Source organism: Erythrolamprus reginae, chromosome 3 (genome assembly GCF_031021105.1).
Source record: "Erythrolamprus reginae isolate rEryReg1 chromosome 3, rEryReg1.hap1, whole genome shotgun sequence".
Taxonomy (NCBI): domain Eukaryota; kingdom Metazoa; phylum Chordata; class Lepidosauria; order Squamata; family Dipsadidae; genus Erythrolamprus; species Erythrolamprus reginae.
In genome coordinates, this window is record NC_091952.1 from 256277149 (window position 1) to 256294923 (window position 17775).

General features: G+C 46.7%; 1 protein-coding gene across 3 annotated transcripts in view; it reads right to left on the bottom strand.

Moving 5' to 3' along the window:
• Window positions 1–1271: 1271 nt before the first annotated feature.
• The window catches only part of ARHGAP39 (Rho GTPase activating protein 39), a 150181-nt gene continuing 133677 nt past the window's right edge, over window positions 1272–17775 (bottom strand). For 2 of the 3 annotated variants that reach the window (XR_011558768.1, XR_011558767.1), the window contains 4 exons: window positions 12167–12366; window positions 9202–9293; window positions 7664–7833; window positions 1272–5465 (listed from right to left, as the gene is read on the bottom strand). Coding sequence is in view for 1 of the 3 variants with exons in the window: in XM_070748376.1 (XP_070604477.1) it covers window positions 5271–5465; window positions 7664–7833; window positions 9202–9293; window positions 12167–12366; window positions 15886–15959 (731 nt within the window). In the remaining 2 variants the exon portion in view is untranslated. Of the gene's footprint in view, window positions 5466–7663; window positions 7834–9201; window positions 9294–12166; window positions 12367–15885; window positions 15960–17775 lie in introns of all 3 variants that reach the window. The other variant, XM_070748376.1, reaches the window with a different exon arrangement.

A 17775-nucleotide genomic window follows, 5' to 3' on the forward strand; every position in this document is an offset into this window, starting at 1 on the left:
TTGAAAACTTTTAATACTTGTAGACGTCAACTCCCAGAATTCCCCAGCCAACCATTTTGGTATAGGGTCCACTGCTTGAACAAAGGGTAGGACTAGAAGACCGCTAAGGCTCTACATGGCATAGGACCAGATTATCTCCGAGACTGCCTTCTGCCGCACGAATCCCAGTGTCCGGTTAGGTCCCACAGAGTTGGTCTCCTCAGGGTCCTGTCAACCGGACAATGCCGGGAAGAGCCTACTCTGTGGTGGCCCCGGCCCTCTGGAATCAACTCCCCCCAGAGATTGGCACTGCCCCCACCCTCCTTGCCTTCTGTAAGACTTTGAAAACGTACTTATGTTGTCATTAGACCCTAGCCTCTGCCCAATGAATGTATTTGATGTGATAGTATGTATGTGACAGTTTGATTTTTGTTTTTAAGATAATTTTTAAATTAACTATTCTATTAATTGGCTTAAAAATGTTTTATATATTATATATTTTTATCAAAATGTTGTAAGCCACCCCATGTCTACGGAGAGGAACGTCATTTACAGGGGGTGGACAAAGAAATGGAAACACCTTGCAGCTCTTCCGTGGAATCCAGATTTGTGAAGCTCCCTTCAAACAGTTTTCGTGGAAACTGGGTTCTGTACGTGTCTATTGAGCCCTGCAGTGATTTTAGGAGTTTCGGTCTTGCGATCCGCTCTAACAATTCGCTTTAGAGTCCGATGGTCTCTCTCAGACAACTTCGACTTTCGACCAGACCTGTGCTTGGCTGAGGACATTTTCCCTTCTTTTTCAAAAACTGTCATGACTTTTGAGACATTTCCTCTGGAAATGCCAAACACTCGGGCACTTTCTGTGACACCAGCGCCTGCCATTTGAGCACCAACAATTTGGCCTCTTTGAAAGTCTCAGAGGTTTGCCATTTCTAGAAGGTTATAACCCATTTCCTTAAATTTCTGTCAAATAACATAATTTTTTTTAAAAACATTAAAATATGTCAAGTTTTGATTGATTTGAACATGTTCAAACATTATGATGCCAAAAAGTCAAGTGTTTCCCTTTTTTTGTCCTGTAAGTCCAATTAATAAAATAAAATAAAAATAAAGGTCCCTTCCAATGTATTGTTTTGTTAATGAGCTGGAAATGGTGTGTGTTTGTGAGTGCGTGCACGTGTGGGTTCTTCATTTGTCTACCATGGGCCATTCAACCCATCCCAATTTCACCAACCGTAGTAGCCCACCCATGCGTTATTTCTGGGAAACAAAAGCCAGGCTGCTTAGGAGACTTTGCGTGTAACCCTTTAATCGTCATCGGAAAGCTTCATTCCCAAGAGCAGGAATAAATATATTTCTGAAGGGTGGGGGGAGAGGGGAGGCAAAATGCTGGAAAGCAACAACCGAATAAATAACAAAAAAAAAGAAGAAGAGAGAGAGCATTCTTCTCACGCACGAAGAAAAATAAAAGTTGGCATGAATGATATTTACAACTCCGGAACTCCGTTCTGTGGTTAGCCAACGGATCGCGTCGGTTTTCCGTGATAGCTTTGTAACCACGTGACTGAACCCCTGTTCACCCCCCCGAACACACACACAATTCAGCTGGGGTGGGACTGCAATTCCCATCCTCCACAGCCAGGATGCTGGGAATTGCAATCCTAACGCTGCTGGAGGTGGATATCAGATTGGGGGGAATAATACCTCTATTATCAGTGTTTCCCAACCTTGGTTGCTTTAAGATGGGGTAGACTTCAATTCTCAGAATTCCCTGGGCTTGGGGAATTCTGGGAGTTGAAGTCCACTCATCTTAAAGTGGCCAAAGTTGGGAAACCCTGCTCTCTATATAATAAATTCTCTCAAGGACAGAAATTGTGTGCCTGCGGTTAAGATGAGGTTATTCTCCGTTCATCTGCATCAGATTGACCTGTTTATCTACCCTGCAAATTCCCCAAAATTCATAGCCAGGCCCCTGATGCGAAGGGCAGTTTGTCCACCATCATTCTTCTTGACCGCCCCAAAAAGAGCCCCACTCAGATTCCAATACAGCTGTAAAAAGAGGCAGGTTTCCTTCCTATTTACAAAAAACAAAAGGCATCATGGCCAGAGACTTTCTAAGCCGATTAAATCGACGACTGTTGAAAAAAGAGGGGCCGAGGGCTTTGCAAACCGGGCTCGGAGTCTTTGGTCCTTCTCTCTTTCCACGCTGTTGGCTGTTTCCCACTGACCCTAAGTGCAAACAAAGCAGGGATTCCCGCAGCCGAAAAGATCATCGGCGAACCTGAGCTGCTCAGGTGGGTGTTCCTATTTACCGCCGCTACTGATGCACTCCATGCGCAGCTCCGGGTGATGGGCGAGGGCATGCGTTTGAGCAAGATTTTGTTTCTGGTGCATGCGCAGAAGCAAAATCTCTGTCGTATGCGCGCACCCACCCGTTGGTCACCCAGAGCTGCGCGTTTGCAACTGGAGTTATAGTGTGGCCCACATTGGTAACAACCCGCCACTGAAGCTGCTAGGCCGGGAAAGGGCTTCCTGAATAGAAGGGAGTCGGTTGGATTCTTACGATCCAGGCTGGAAGACTGGCGGCCCTGGTTTTCCCACTTGGAGTTCCAGCTGAACTCCAGTTTACTGAGGGTGGAGGAGCCCCCAATGTTGATCGCAAAGGCTGCCCGTGCCAAATCTTTGGCATTCCAGCCAATCAGCTCGACCTTTTTCTGGACTGGTCCCCGAGTGGGAAAGTCAACACTTCCGCTCACGTTGTTTTCCACCTCCTGTGTTTGCCGGGTCATTTAAGGGAGCGGAGCACTAACCCAAACAATGAACAAGATGATCGGTGGCCTTGAGTTGCCCAACTAGGTAGCTCCTCCGTACTTTAACTTGCACCAGGGTGCGATTCAGGAGTAAACTCTCTGCACCAGGAATTATTTCAAGATAAAGAGAGTTGGATGGGCTGGGCTGTTCTTTTTCAAGAAGGAAGTTGCAGGTGGGAGGGCTCTGGTCCGTTGGAATAAAAAGGCACTTTTCTCTGGAAACCACAAGCTCCTCCAAGAACTGCTTAGCACCCAAGGGGTGAAAGGGACCCTCTCCTCCAGTTGGCCAGGAGCAGCCAACAATCCCCTGGGAGCATTCTTGCATCCTTCTCTAAAAGCAATGAAAGATGCTATTCACCACAGCAAGTGAGACATGTGTAGGTAGCTCCACCACGGCCGACAAGTATCCCAGAAGTGGACTTGCCTTGGTGGGAGGAGGCCCCTCACTACAACAGCTCATTCAACTCTACAGACCTTCAAAGGCCACCTTCCTGGCCTTTGGTCAAGTGGAGAGAGGGCTGATATGGGTCTGGTGCACTGTAGGAATCAGGAAGGCAGGAGGGCAAGAAACATGTGGTGTGACAGACACCCTGTTGTGTCGGAACTCTCTACCTCTGTAGGCCAGAATCCTGGATGTTCTCCACCAACTGTCCCATCCAAGGACCACCTAGTTTCCCTTCGATGAGCCCTACCTCCTCCTCCGCACATATGTGCACAAACGCAAGACGAGATTGTCCGTTCCTGGACCCGGGGGGGAGATAGGAGCTATGTTTCTACGGATCCAGAGACTACATCTCCCGTATGTTTCGTGATGGCAAAAGTCAAATTGTTGCTCTGATTTTCTTTCGTCTTGGGAAACTGGCTTTGCTTCTTGAAGGGGGAAGAAATCAGATTTCAACAGTGGAAGGTGAGAAATAAACGTGAAAAGGAGGAGAGTCCCTCCTTTTGAAGACGGTTGGGTAGGGATCAGTAACCATCTCCCATGTTTGCAGAAGCATGTTAAACATGCTCAAATGTGGCTTACATAAAACATTCCACCCCATAACCCCTACCTCTAAATGCCTTATTTCCCCCCCTGCCCCATAAGGATGTGCAAGATACCTGGGTACAAGCATTTGGGACAGAGGACACCTTATGGGAAGGTTTATTTTCACCACTACTGCTGGACGCCTTTCATTTCTGGCCTATGGAATAGAACTTGGCTCCTTTCTTCGGGGAGAACGAAAAAATTAATAAATCTGAAAACCTGGTGGTGGAGAATGCCCCAGATCCAACTAAAGTATATCACTTAAGGTGCCGTGAGGAATTGGTTGTGGACCTGAGCAGGAGCCATCTTCTCTAACGCCGAAGCACTGAGTATAGGAAAGGAGGCTGGGATGAGGCTGGGTGAGAGAATGGACAACGCCAGGATCGGGGCACCCCACTTCTTGTCGTCATCACCACTCAACTGGAAAGCCGCGGGGCTCAAGGAGGGCCTGATAACCTTTACGCACATACACACACGCCCCTTCATTTAAGGACAAGGTCAAGAAAGTGCTCCGGTTCTGCTATCACAGTGTATAAAACTCCGTCCGACAAGAAAAAACGAGTGACCAGAACGAAACCCCTTCTCGTTATTCCCTTCCCGTTTCAAGGGTGGCCTTTTGGGGGGCACTGAGATGTTGAGATTGGGGGGTGGGTGGGGTGGGGAGCTGCATGGCTTGCCCCCTTTTGGCAGTGACTGTGCTGCAACAAGGAAGGAAAAAGGACGGGGACGTTGTCCTCAAATCTTAAAAGCCTGCAGGTGTCCGAGCCTCGCCAACAGCTGATCCATAGCATCCGGAAGTGCCAAGCCCCACCCTTAAGAGTTCTCAATGGTCAATCTGATGCACCCCCCTCCCCTTCCACAGAAGCAGTCAGACTAACTGACCTCATGGGAGGCCAGTCCACTTTCCCCGCAACGCCGGTCTTTGTGATCTGCATCCTATCATCTTTCGTCCCCTCCTACTCCTCTGATTCGTCTGACAAGGATTCATCTACCATCTTGGACATTGGCCCTCCCACATCGACCCATTCAAACGTTCCCTCGGCTACCCAAACCAGGTACTGTGTGCCCCCCCCTTTTCCACAGGACAGACTTAATTTCGTTGGGATGGGGGGGTAGACAGGCCTCCTGGCCTTTCTACCTTGGTTCACAGTTCTCCCGAAGGGTGTCGGATTGTCCATTTGTCTAGACACTCCAGATGAAGTTGTGGCCAGGAGGGTGTCCTCATTTTGTCCACCGCACAGGCCCCAAGGGGTCCCTGGGTAACTTCAGATGCCCACGTTGGCCTAGCCAAGACGGCAAAGTCAGTGGTCCACCGCTTTCTCTTTGTGTGCTTCGCAAGGTTGGCGTCTCCTGCTGCATCGAAAAAAAATGGTTCTCACTGACTGACTTTGGGATACGGGATAAGATCCAGGTGGTGGTTGTCCAACTGCGGTCCGGTCCTGTTGGCACAGGGGCTATAGCACTCCCTCCATGAAGCCTGTGTCCAGGTGCTGGATGAGCACCCGGATGAAGGACATTTCCTTGCGGGTGTTTTCAAAAATAATCCGCGGGTCGTCTGACTGGCAGCGCAGACAGTTGGGGGCCATCACCATGGCAAGGTTGTTGACGTCCATCTTGGTGATGGCCACGTTGCCCGGCTGCACGAACACCTGTGAGAAGAGAGAAGAGGGGAAAAGAGGTGTCACTCTGAGGTTCGCAAACCCACAGCTGAGATAAGTGAATAGGAAAGTGAACACAAGAACAAGGGCACAAAATCTGAAGTTAGTTGGGGGAAAGATCAAAAGCAACATGAGAAAATATTATTTTACTGAAAGAGTAGTAGATCCTTGGAAAAAACTTCCAGCAGACATGGTTGGTAAATCCACAGTAACTGAATTTAAAGATGCCTGGGATAAACATATATGCATCGTAAGATAAAATACAGGAAATAGTATAAGGACAGACTAGATGGACCACGAGGTCTTTTTCTGCCGTCAGTCTTCTATGTTTCTATAAAGAGCCGGGGTGGCGCACCAGGTAGACTGCTGTACTGCAGGCCACTGAAGTTGACTGTAGATCTGAAGGTCAGCGGATCAAATCTCATCACTTGCTCAAGGTTGACTCAGCCTTCCATCCTTCCAAGGTGGGTAAAATGAGGATCCGGATTGTGGGGGCAATAGGCTGATTCTCTGTTGAAAAGTGCTACTGCTAACATGTTGTAAGCCGCCCTGAGTCTAAGGAGAAGGGCAGCATAAAAATCAAATAAATAAATAAATAAATAAATAAATAAATAAATAAATAAATAAATAAATAAATAAATAAATAAATAAATAAATAAATAAATAAATAAATAAATAAATAAATAAATAAATAAATAAATAAATAAATAAATAAATAAATACATAAATAAATAAATAAATAAATAAATAAATAAAATAAATCTATATACTGCTGGTGGTCCTCACCCTTAACATTATAGCATTATAGCATTTAGACTTATATACCACTTCACGGTGCTCTGCAGCCCTCTCTAAGCAGTTTACAAAGAATCAACCTAACAATCTGGGTCCTCATTTTACCCACCTCAGAGGGATGGAAGGCTGAGTCAACCTTGAGCCTACTGAGATTCGATCTGCTAAACTTCTGGCAGCCGTTGATCAGCAGAAGTAGCTTGCAGGACTGCACTCTAACCACTGCACCACTGAGGTTCTTACGATTACAGTGGAGCCCAAAACTTTTATTGTTAAGCAAAAAATGTGTTAAGTGAGTTTTGTCCCATATTAAGACCTGTGTGGACACATTTGTTAAATGAATCCCTGCAGTTGTTAAATTAGTAACACAGTTGTTAAAAGAATCTGGCTTCCCCAGATTCCCAACACTCTCTACATGGGGCTACCTTTGAAAAGTGTTCGGAAACTTCATATCGTGCAGAATGCAGCTGCGAGAGCAATCATGGGCTTTCCCAGATATGCCCATGTTACACCAACACTCCGCAGTCTGCATTGGCTGCCGATCAGTTTCCGGTCACAATTCAAAGTGTTGGTTATGACCTATAAAGCCCTTCATGGCATCGGACCAGAATATCTCCGGGACCACCTTCTGCCGCACGAATCCCAGCGACCGATCAGGTCCCACAGAGTTGGCCTTCTCCGGGTCCCATCGACGAAATAATGTCATCTGGCGGGACCCAGGGGAAGAGCCTTCTCTGTGGCGGTCCTGGTCCTCTGGAATCAACTCCCCCCAGAGATTAGGAGTACCCCCACCCTCCTTGCCTTTCAAACGCTCCTGAAAACCCACTTATGTTGCCAGGCATGGGGAAACTGATATGCCCCTATGTTTTTTTTATGTATGGTCTGTTAGGTTGTGTGTTTGTTTTTTATAAGAAGGGTTTTAAATTGTTCTTTTAACGTTAGATTTGTACACTGTGTATTGTTGTTGTGAGCCGCTCCGAGTCCTCGGAGAGAGACAGCACACAAATGTAATAAATTATTATCATCATCATCATTATTATTATTGACTTTACTTGTCAGAAAGTCACAAAGGATGGTCACGTGACCAGTAATGGGTTGCTACCCAGTACTCATATCACACTGTGTACCGGTAGTGAAAACGGAGTTGTGCATGCAATTCCGGGTGACTGGCGGGCAGGCACACGCATCCAAACTAGATTTGGCTTCTACACATATGCAGGAAGTAAAATCTCACGAGAGGATGCGCGCATGTGCGAGATTTCGGGGAGTCTCAGGGAGCAAAGAAATGGGAGCAAAGAAATTGTTGAAATCTCACACAGCCTCTCACAAGATTTCGCTTCCTGCACATGTGTAGAAGACCACCGCCCTCAGTAAGCTGGACTCCGGAGCGGCCCTACCTGGAGGAAACGGATGAGGTAGCAAAGCACCATTTTGTTGATCCTGGGCAGGGAGTGGACGACAGCGATGGCAGCTTCGGGGTTCTCGTAGTGGGTGATGCACTCTTCGTAAAACTCGTGCGGGATCAGAGGCTCCTCGAGTTCCCGGTACCAGAGCTTCAGCAAGGAGGCTGCGGGGAGAAAGGGGAGGAATCAGGAAGGGGACCTTTGCCCAGGTTCCCCTGGTATGCCAGTTGCGGCCCTATTTGGACCAGAAGGATCACTTGATTATTGCAACGCACTCTACATGGGGCTACCCTTGGAGAGTGTTCGTAGACTGCAAATAGTCCAGAATGTAGCCGCATGAGCTGTTATGGGTGTACCTCGACACTTCCCTGACATTTCCTCTAACTTGCGATCTAGTTAAGGCACCTTCGTAAATGATGTCATACCAAACGGCTAAGCCGTGGAGAAATATCGGTAGCTGAGGAAGCAAGTTGAGCACCACAGTCATGCTAATTTTTGCTTGACTCTGCCAGGCAGCGCAATCCCTTTTTTTTTTTGGACATGATTTTTCCCTGACTTTTAAACATTTTAATAGTTTGTTTTCCCCCCACCCTTTTTTTCACGAGTTCCCTGATATTTCCCTGAACCACCGATATCCCTGATCATTCCCTTATTTTCCTTCCAGGTTTGCTGGACACCCTGTGAATCTATCTGGATTTTACAGTGGTGCCTCTACTTACGAATTTAATTCACTCTGTGAGCAGGTTTTTAAGTAGAAAAGTTTGTAAGAAGAAGCAATTTTTCCCATAAGGAATCAATGTAAAAGCAAATAATGCGTGCGATTGGGGAAACCACAGGGAAGGTGGAGGCCCTGTTTCCTCCCAGGAGATTCCTAGAGAGGCCCCAAGGAGGCTTCTCCCCGCCTTTTCCGGCCCTGTTTCCTCCCAGGAGATTCCTAGAGAGGGTCCACAGAGGCTTCTCCCCACCCTTTCCGGCCCTGTTTCCTCCCAGGAGATTCCTAGAGAGGCCCCACAGAGGCTTCTCCCTGCCTTTTCTGGTTACAGTTTCGGAGGCTGGGGTTTGTAAGTGGAAAATGGTTCTTGAGAAGAGGCAAAAAAATCTTGAACACCCGGTTCTTATCTAGAAAAGTTCGTAAGCAGAGGCGTTTGTAGGTAGAGGTACCACTGTATTACTGAATTATTAATAGTACGTTTGGGCTATAAGCTAGATATCTGCAAAACCTCCATGTTTCTTTTGTGTATGTGTATCTTTTTACTAAGAGATTACTCTGCACACTCTTTAACACTTAACAAAAAGCCCTTCCTGCTTTCTTTTGGGCTTTTCGATGGCTGGTTTTTTTTCACCTTCCTTTTGGAAAGCCAGGTTCGCAGAGCAATGGACACAACCTCCTCCTCCTCCTCCCCCTCTCGTGCACACCCTCCCGGCCCCACCATAGCCGGTCAGGAGGGGCAGGAGGAGAGGGGAGGGATGCCTCCGCCGCCAGTTTGCTCTCATTGCTCCCAGTGAGATGTCCTTCACATTGTCACCCTCACCAGGAACATGGGGGTCTTCTAAACCGGTGGGGATTTTCCACTGGTCCACCTGCAGTTTGAGAGCGTTGACTTCATCGATGTCCCCGGGAACTCTGCAGAAGAGAGAGAAAGGAGTGCTTCAGAGAAAACGGAAGACACGTCGGGCCGGAGTTGTTGTTGTTGTTATTATTATCATTTATTTATTTATTTATTTATTTATTTATTTATTTATTTATTTATTTATTTATTTATTTATTTATTTATTTATTTATTTTTATGCCACCCTTCTCCTTAGACTCAGGGCGGCTTACAACATATTAGCAACACCACTTTTTAACAGAGAATCAGCCTCTTGCCCCCACAATCCGGGTCCTCATTTTACCCCCCTCGGAAGGATGGAAGGCTGAGTCAACCTTGAGCCGGTGGTGAGATTTGAACCGCTGACCTACAGATCTACAGTCAGCTTCAGTGGCCTGCAGTACAGCACTCTACCTGCTGCGCCACCTCGGCTCTTATTATTATTATTTATTAGATTTGTATGCCGCCCCTCTCCGAAGACTCGGTGTCAAACCCAAGGCCCGCGTGGCGGATTGGACTCGCGATGTGATCCGATCAGGCCCGTGTGGCCATCCTGGAAACGGTAAGAGGCCAGTGGGCATGAAATTCAGTTTCTGCGCATGCACAGAAGGCCAAAGCTCACGCGAGGACACTCTTGCGCCTGAGATTTTGCCAATTTTCGGCGACTTTAGCATCCTCCTCCTCTTCTCCTGAGTCACTCAGCACAGGAAATGCAAAGTCATTCCTCACAGGAAGTGATGATTCAATAAACCTGGGAAGGGCAGCTGGCCCTGACCCCCTCCTCTTCTTCCCCAGGGGTCTCAAACTCGCGGCCCCCACCTCAATATGGCATTGGACCAGAATACATTCGGAACCGCCTTCTACCGCACGAATCCCAGAGGCCAATAAGGTCCCACAGAGTTGGCCTTCTCCGGGTCCCGTCGACCAAACAATGTCGTTTGGCTGGACCCAGGGGAAGAGCCTTCTCTGTGGCGGCCCCGGCCCTCTGGAATCAACTCCCCCCAGAGATTAGAATGGCCCCCACCCTCCTTGTCTTTCGCAAATTACTCAAGACCCACCTATACCGCCAGGCATGGGAGAACTGAGACATCCTCCCCCAGGCTTTTATATTTTATGTTTGGTATGTATGTGTTGTATGGTTTAAAATTGTTGGGGTTTTAGATATGTTTTATTTTAATATTAGATTTGTCTCACTGTTATATTGTTCCTATTACTGTTGTGAGCCGCCCTGAGTCTTCGGAGAGGGGTGGCATACAAATCTAATAAATAATAATAATATCAAAGTTTAATGTTAGCGCGGCCTGAGTTTGATACGAATGGCACTTTCCAGTGTTGTGTGCGGAGGAAAGTGAACACAAGAACAAGGGGACACAATCTGAGGTTAGTTGGGGGAAAGATCAAAAGCAACATGAGAAAATATTATTTTACTGAAAGAGTAGTAGATCCTTGGAACAAACTTCCAGCAGACGTGGTAGATAAATCCACAGTACAACTGAATTTAAACATGCCTGGGATAAACATAGATCCATCCTAAGATAAAATACAGGAAATAGTCTAAGGGCAGACTACATGGACCATGAGGTCTTTTTCTGCCGTCAGACTTCTATGTTTCTGTGTTTCTATGTTTCTTCAGTATATATGTCTGCTGTATTATTATTATCATTTTCATTTATTTATTTATTACTGATTTATTTATTTTTTCCTTATGAATTTATGAATTTATTTTTATTTTTTAACACAAAATAAGATGAAAAAATAAAGACATTGGATGACATTGGAATGTTTTTGTAAGAGCTTTTCTTGTGGAAAACCTGATGTGGCCCAGACTCTACCTCTAGGGGCCCCCGGGTAAATTGAGTTTGAGACCCCTCATCTTCTTCACTGTCCATCTCAGGTGCCAGAAACCCAGGACATCTATGCCGCGCCCACCTAGTGTTGTGATTCAGCCTGAGTCTCCTCAGGGACCGGCTGCGTCTCTGCTGGATCCAGGCCCAGAGGAGGAGGACAGTGAACAGGAGGGGGAGGACCAGGCAGATGGGGGAGAGGAACGTCAGGAAGAGGATGAGGGGGAGCAGCCTGAGAGCCCCGGGGGGGGGGGGGCTCTCCCCAGCCAGTAGCCTGGCTTCATTGGATGAGGAAGCACAGGCTATAATTGACATGCGACAGAGATGTGCAGCTCAGAGATGGGACCAATTAGAAAGGTATTGGCATCACTGAATTGGCAACAACTGGGTTTGGGTGTGGTTCTCCTCAGCAGGGTTTAAAAGGCAGGCCAGCCCTTTCAGCCATGTGGAGCGTTATCAACTGGAAGTTCTGTGACCCTGCTTTGCTTCTCGGCGTCTCTGATCGAGCTGCAACGACTCTGGCATAAGCCCATGAAAGTGGTCCCAGTGGTACTTGGCACGCTGGGTGTAGGGCCAAAGGATCTCAGCGGACATTTGAAAACCATCGGAATTGACAAAATCTCCACCTGTCAATTGCAAAAGGCCACTTTACTGGGATCGGCAAACATAATTCGTCGCTACATCACGCAGTCCTTGGTGCTTGGGAAGCGCCCGAGTGGTGATGAAATACGAAATCCAGCATAGTGATCTCGTTTGCTGTGTTGTATTGACATAATAATAATAATAATAATAATAATAATAATAATAATAATGACAACAACAACAACAACAACAACAACAACTACATCACGCAGTCCTTGGTGCTTGGGAAGCGCCCAACTGGTGATGAAATATGAAATCCAGCATAGTGATCTCGTTTGCTGTGTTGTATTGACATAATAATAATAATAATAATAATAATAATAATAATAATAATAATAATAATAATAATTATTATTATTATTATTATTATTATTATTAATTAGATTTGTATGCCGCCCCTCTCCGCAGACTCGGGAGATTACCTGAAGATGCCCTCGGTCTGGTCTCCGTTGAGCGCCAGCACCTCTTCCGATAGCCTGGTCTGGACCCATGGGAGCTGGCGGTCCGGGTACCTCTCCTTCTGCATGTTCATGATTTCTTGGAGGGAGCTTCCAAACATGGATGGGTTGAAGACGGCGTTCTTGGCGTGACGGATCTCTTCGATGTTCGGCTTCTTCAGACCCTACGAAGGAGGAGCACATTTGGGACAGGTAGCGAACGGGCTGTCACAATGCTCCGGTGGAAGGGGTCTCCACTGACCTGGAATACCATCTGTAGCACCAACAACAGTACAGTGGTCCCTCTACTTAAGAACTTCTCTACTTAAGAACTTTTCTAGATAAGAACCGGGTGTTCAAGATTTTTTTGCCTCTTTTTAAGAACCACAGGCCGCAAAGCATGAAAGCCCCAGCTCTAACGCTGGCCTTCTCTTCTTACCACTCCCCTTTTGTTCCAATTTCCTATCCCCCTTCCCCTTATATCTCTTTCCCTTCTTCCCCAACCCCCTACCTTTCTTCTTTTCTCCCTCCCCACCTACGTGTACTATATAAGTAAATTATAAATGTTAGAATGCATATTATATATATCCCTTTTGCTTTTCTGTACCCTGTTTTTAATGTATATATTCAATAAAAATATTTTAAAATTTTTTTTAAAAAAATATTTTTTTGCCTCTTTTTAAGAACCATTTTCTACTTAAGAACCCGAGCCTGGAAAAATTTCCCAGGCAATTTGAAAGCTGCACAAAGGCCTGGCCAATTTTCTGCCATTCCCCCTTTAATCCAGGCCATCTTGGGCTTTTCTGGGCTGCCAGAGGAGCCTTTGGGTGGCGCTTAAGGAGGCTCTGGCAGCCCAGAGTGAACGGAGCATTTTCATTTCTCTGGGTGCAGCCTCAGAGTCCTCCTTTTTTTTTTTAAAGCCTTAAAGTTTTGGATTTTTTTGACTCCCCTTACCCCACCTTCTTCCTTCAGCACTGACTGTCCTCCTCCTCTTCTTCCTCCTTCTCTTCCCACCCAAATTCCAAGCTTTGATTTCTTTCCTAATGGGTTTGCAGGCATTCTGCCGCATGAATCCCAGCGACCGATTAGGTCCCACAGAGTGGGCCTTCTCCGGGTCCCGTCAACTAAACAATGTTGGTTGGCGGGCCCCAGGGGAAGAGCCTTCTCTGTGGCGGCCCCGACTCTCTGGAACCAGCTCCCCCCAGAGATTAGAACTGCCCCTACCCTCCTCGCCTTTCGCAAAGTCCTTAAAACCCACCTTTGTCGTCAGGCATGGGGGAACTGAGATATCTCCCCCGGGCCTATACAATTTATGTATGGTATGCTTGTGTGTATGTCTGTTTAATAATGGGGTTTTTAAATATTTTATATTGTAAATTATTAGATTTGTTATAAACTGTTTTTATTGTGTTGTGAGCCGCCCCGAGTCTACGGAAAGGGGCGGCATACAAATCTAATAAATAAATAAATAAATAAAATAAAATAAAATAAATTATTTGCTTTTACATTGATTCCTATGGAAAAAATTGCTTCTACTTACAAACTTTTCTACTTAAGAACCTGGTCACAGAACAAATTAAGTTCTTAAGTAGAGGTACCACTGTACTAACATTCTTTCTCCAAGGAGATGATTTCCACAGTAAAAGAACCCACCACGGAAAGAGGATAATAGAATTTGTGGTAGAAAAAAAAACATTTACAGTGATCCCTCGAGTTTCGCGATCTCGATCTTCGCAAAACGCTATATCGCGATTTAAAAAAAAAAATTAATTAAAAAAAAACCCCACTTCCGTGTTTGGCTTCGGGAGTCAGCTGGGAAGCGGCGCGGCTGTTTTAAAAGGTCGCAGCCGGCTTGGGGGGCTTCCCAGCACCCCCCCGAACCCGGGTGGCCGGGCGAGCAGCGAGCGAACGGCGGGTGGCCGGGCGAAGGGCGGGCGAGCGGCGGGCGAGCGGGTGCTGGGGGCAGCCGACATTCAAAGCAATCTGTCGGCTTCCGCACTTTCGTCGCTCCCCACCTCCACCATCTCCGCATGCGTGGCCATGAAAAAAAAAGGGCGCGCATGCGCAGATGGTGTTTTTACTTCCGCAACCCTACATCGCGAAAAATCGATTATCGCGAGGGGTCTTGGAACGGAACCCTCGCGATAATCGAGGGTTCACTGTATACATGGATTGAGGTCGGGCACTACTCGGGACATGGTTTGTTTTCTTTATTTCTGCATCTCTGTAGAAGTTGCCTTTAAATCTGAGAGACAGAACTACAAACAACATAGAAACATAGAAGATTGGCGGCAGAAAAAGACCTCATGGTCCATCTAGTCTGCCCTTATACTATTTCCTGTATTTTATCTTACAATGGATATATGTTTATCCAAGGCATGTTTAAATTCAGTTACTGTGTGCCGTCGCACTGCAAAAATTATACTTTTTGCAGTGGATATTGCCTATCTGGACTTCGACAAAGCCTTTGATACGGTTCCACATAAAGAGCTGATAGATAAATTAGTGAAGATTGGACTTAATCCCTGGATAGTTCAGTGGACTTGCAGCTGGCTGAATCGTAGACATCAAAGAGTTGTTGTTAATGGCGAGTATTCTGAGCAGAAACTGGTTACAAGCGGTGTGCCAGAAGGGTCTGTCCTGGGTCCTATTCTTTTTAATGTGTTTGTGAGTGACATAGGGAAAGGTTTGGTAGGGAAGGTTTGCCTATTTGCCGATAAGTCTAAAGTGTGCAATAGGGTTGATATTCCTGGAGGGGTCTGTAATATGGTAAATGATTTAGCTTTACTAGATAAATGGTCAAAGCAATGGAAACTGGAGTTTAATGTTTCCAAATGTAAAATAATGCACTTGGGGAAAAGGAATCCTCAATCTGAGTATTGTATTGGCAGTTCTGTGTTAGCAAAAACTTCAGAAGAAAAGGATTTAGGGGTAGTGATTTCTGACAGTCTCAAAATGGGTGAACAGTGCGGTCAGGCGGTAGGAAAAGCAAGTAGAATGCTTGGCTGCATAGCTAGAGGTATAACAAGCAGGAAGAGGGATATTGTGATTCCACTGTACAGAGCGCTGGTGAGACCTCTTCCTGCTTGTTATACCTCTAGCTATGCAGCCAAGTATTCTTTCTACTTGCTTTTCCTACTGCCCGACCACACTGCTCACCCATTTGGAGACTGTCAGAAATCACGACCCCTAAATCCTTTTCTTCTGAAGTTTTTGCTAACACAGAACTGTCAATACAATACTCAGATTGAGGATTCCTTTTCCCCAAGTGCATTATTTTACATTTGGAAACATTAAACTGCAGTTTCCATTGCTTTGACCACTTATCTAGTAAAGCCCAACCATTGAGGGGATGTTTTTGATGGACCTTGATTCTGGAGTTCTCAATGTCCTCTGAATCCTTGGGGGGCGGAAATTGTTGGTAAGCCAAATAACATCTGGACGAGAAGCTCTTGAGTTAACCTCTCCACCAACTTTCCCCTCTTGGGCAAAAGGACAAGGGGCCAGAAGGTTGAGTTGTACGTCTTGGCTCTCTCGTTGACATGCGTCAAGGTCAAGATTTGGGAGAGACGCTGCCAACGTCTTGGGATTGGCTTTCAACGTTGACCCAACCACCCCATGCATTCCCAGGATCACATAGCCACCAAATCAGGCGTCCCAAGGCCACCTCGAAAGACAAAGAGAGGGAAAGGGGAAAGAGATACCTTCTTGGCGCCAGTCAACGCTGCCTTCTGGAGCTTGCTGTAGCAATACTTGGCGTAAGTGCTTACCGCCACCCCTACAAGAGAGAGGAAGGGAGGAAGAAAGAGAAAGGGAGAGGAAGTCAGAGCAAAGACAATTTATGAGCCCGCCAACCCAGGAGGAAGAGCCAAAGAGAAAAGACCCAAGCAACGAGTGAGAAGAAGCCACGCAAACAGTGAGGGGTCTGCAGAAGAGGTCCCATGGCAAGCAATCCTTCCTTCCTGTCTGTGGAGCTGAGACTCTGCTTAGACAATAGCAGTAGTACTTACCGTACTTATATACCGCTTCACAGTGCTTTACAGCCTTCTCTAAGCGGTTTACAGAGTCAGCACATCGCCCTCGGAAGGATGGGAGGCCAAGTCAACCTTGAGCTGGTGGTGAGATTTGAACTGGTGAGCTACAGCCAGCAATCAGCAGAAGCAGCCTGCGGTGCTGCCCATTAACCACTGCGGCACCTCGGCCCTTCCTTCCTCCCTTTCCTTCATTCCTCCATTCCCTCCCCTCCCTCCCATCATTCCTTCCCTTCCTCCTTCCCTCCCTCTCTTCTTTCCTTAGCAATGGCAATAACATTTAGACTTATATACTGCTTCCTAGTGCTTTTCTAGCCCTCTCTAAGCAGCTTATAGAATCAGCCTCTTGCCCCCTACAATCTGGGTCCTCATTTGACCCATCTCGGAAGGACGGAAGGCTGAGTCAACTTTGAGCCGGTGGTGAGAATTGAATTGCTGAACTACAGCAGCAGTTAGCTGAAGTAGCCTGAAATGCTGCAGTCTAACCACTGTGCCACCCCGGCGCTCTTTCTTTCTTTCTTTCTTTCTTTCTTTCTTTCTTTCTTTCTCTTTCTTTCTTTCTTTTCCTTCCCTTCCCTTTCCCTTCCTTCCTTCTATCCTTCCTTCCCTCCTTCCAACCTTCCTTCATTCTTTTTGTCCTTCTTTCCTTCCTACCTACCTTTCTTCCTTCTATCCTTCCTCCCTCCCTCCCTCCCTCCCTCCCAGCATGTTCCTGATCCTCACTTCCTTCTTCCTGGTTGCAATTTACTATTTATATGTCATGCATGGTTAGCTTTGACCTTGATTTGCTTGGGATACGTTGCACGAAAACCCCCAAATGGATAAATTAGCAGCCAGGTTAAGTACGCGGGGGTTAAATATCCTGGCAGAATTCTAATAAATGCATTTTCAGCTGCAGCCGTCCGTCTCTCCCCAAATAATCCAGCCCATCCTTATTTTATGCAACAATCTTGGGCAATAAAGGAATTAAAACCGGGAGAGCCGCTTTTGCAAACACGCTCACCCAATGTTCCTGAGAAAGTCAGAAACCAGGTACGCCTCGACTTACCACCACAACTGACTCTGAAATTTCCCGTCGCTAAGCGAAATAGTCGTGAAGTGAGGTTTGCATCCTTCTTACGACATTTCTTGCCGCCGTTGTTAACTGAACTGCCCGAGGTGTTCAGTTAGGAAGGCGGTCGTTAAGTGATTCTGGCCTGCCCTATTGCTAGTAGGCGGCAAAACAACAGTGGCGAGGCAGTCATAAAATGGGGCAAAACTCATTAAACCACCTAGCAATGGAAAGGCTGAGGAGGGGGGCATGGCCAACGTCGTGGCAACACGGCAGATTCTTTGGGGCTCCCGAAGAAACGTCGAATCCCAGGGGTCTGTGAATGTTCGGAAGACCCTTGTGGCTCCAACTCTGACCCTCAGTGGAAAGATTGAGACATATACTACCCCTGGTTGGTTTCTTACCTGAAGGATGGTGGGCTGGGCCCTTGAAGTTTGTCTTCTGTCCAGGACACCCAGCCTTTGCCAGGAAGGTGGACACACTCAAACATTGCCCCTACCCTCATCTCTACC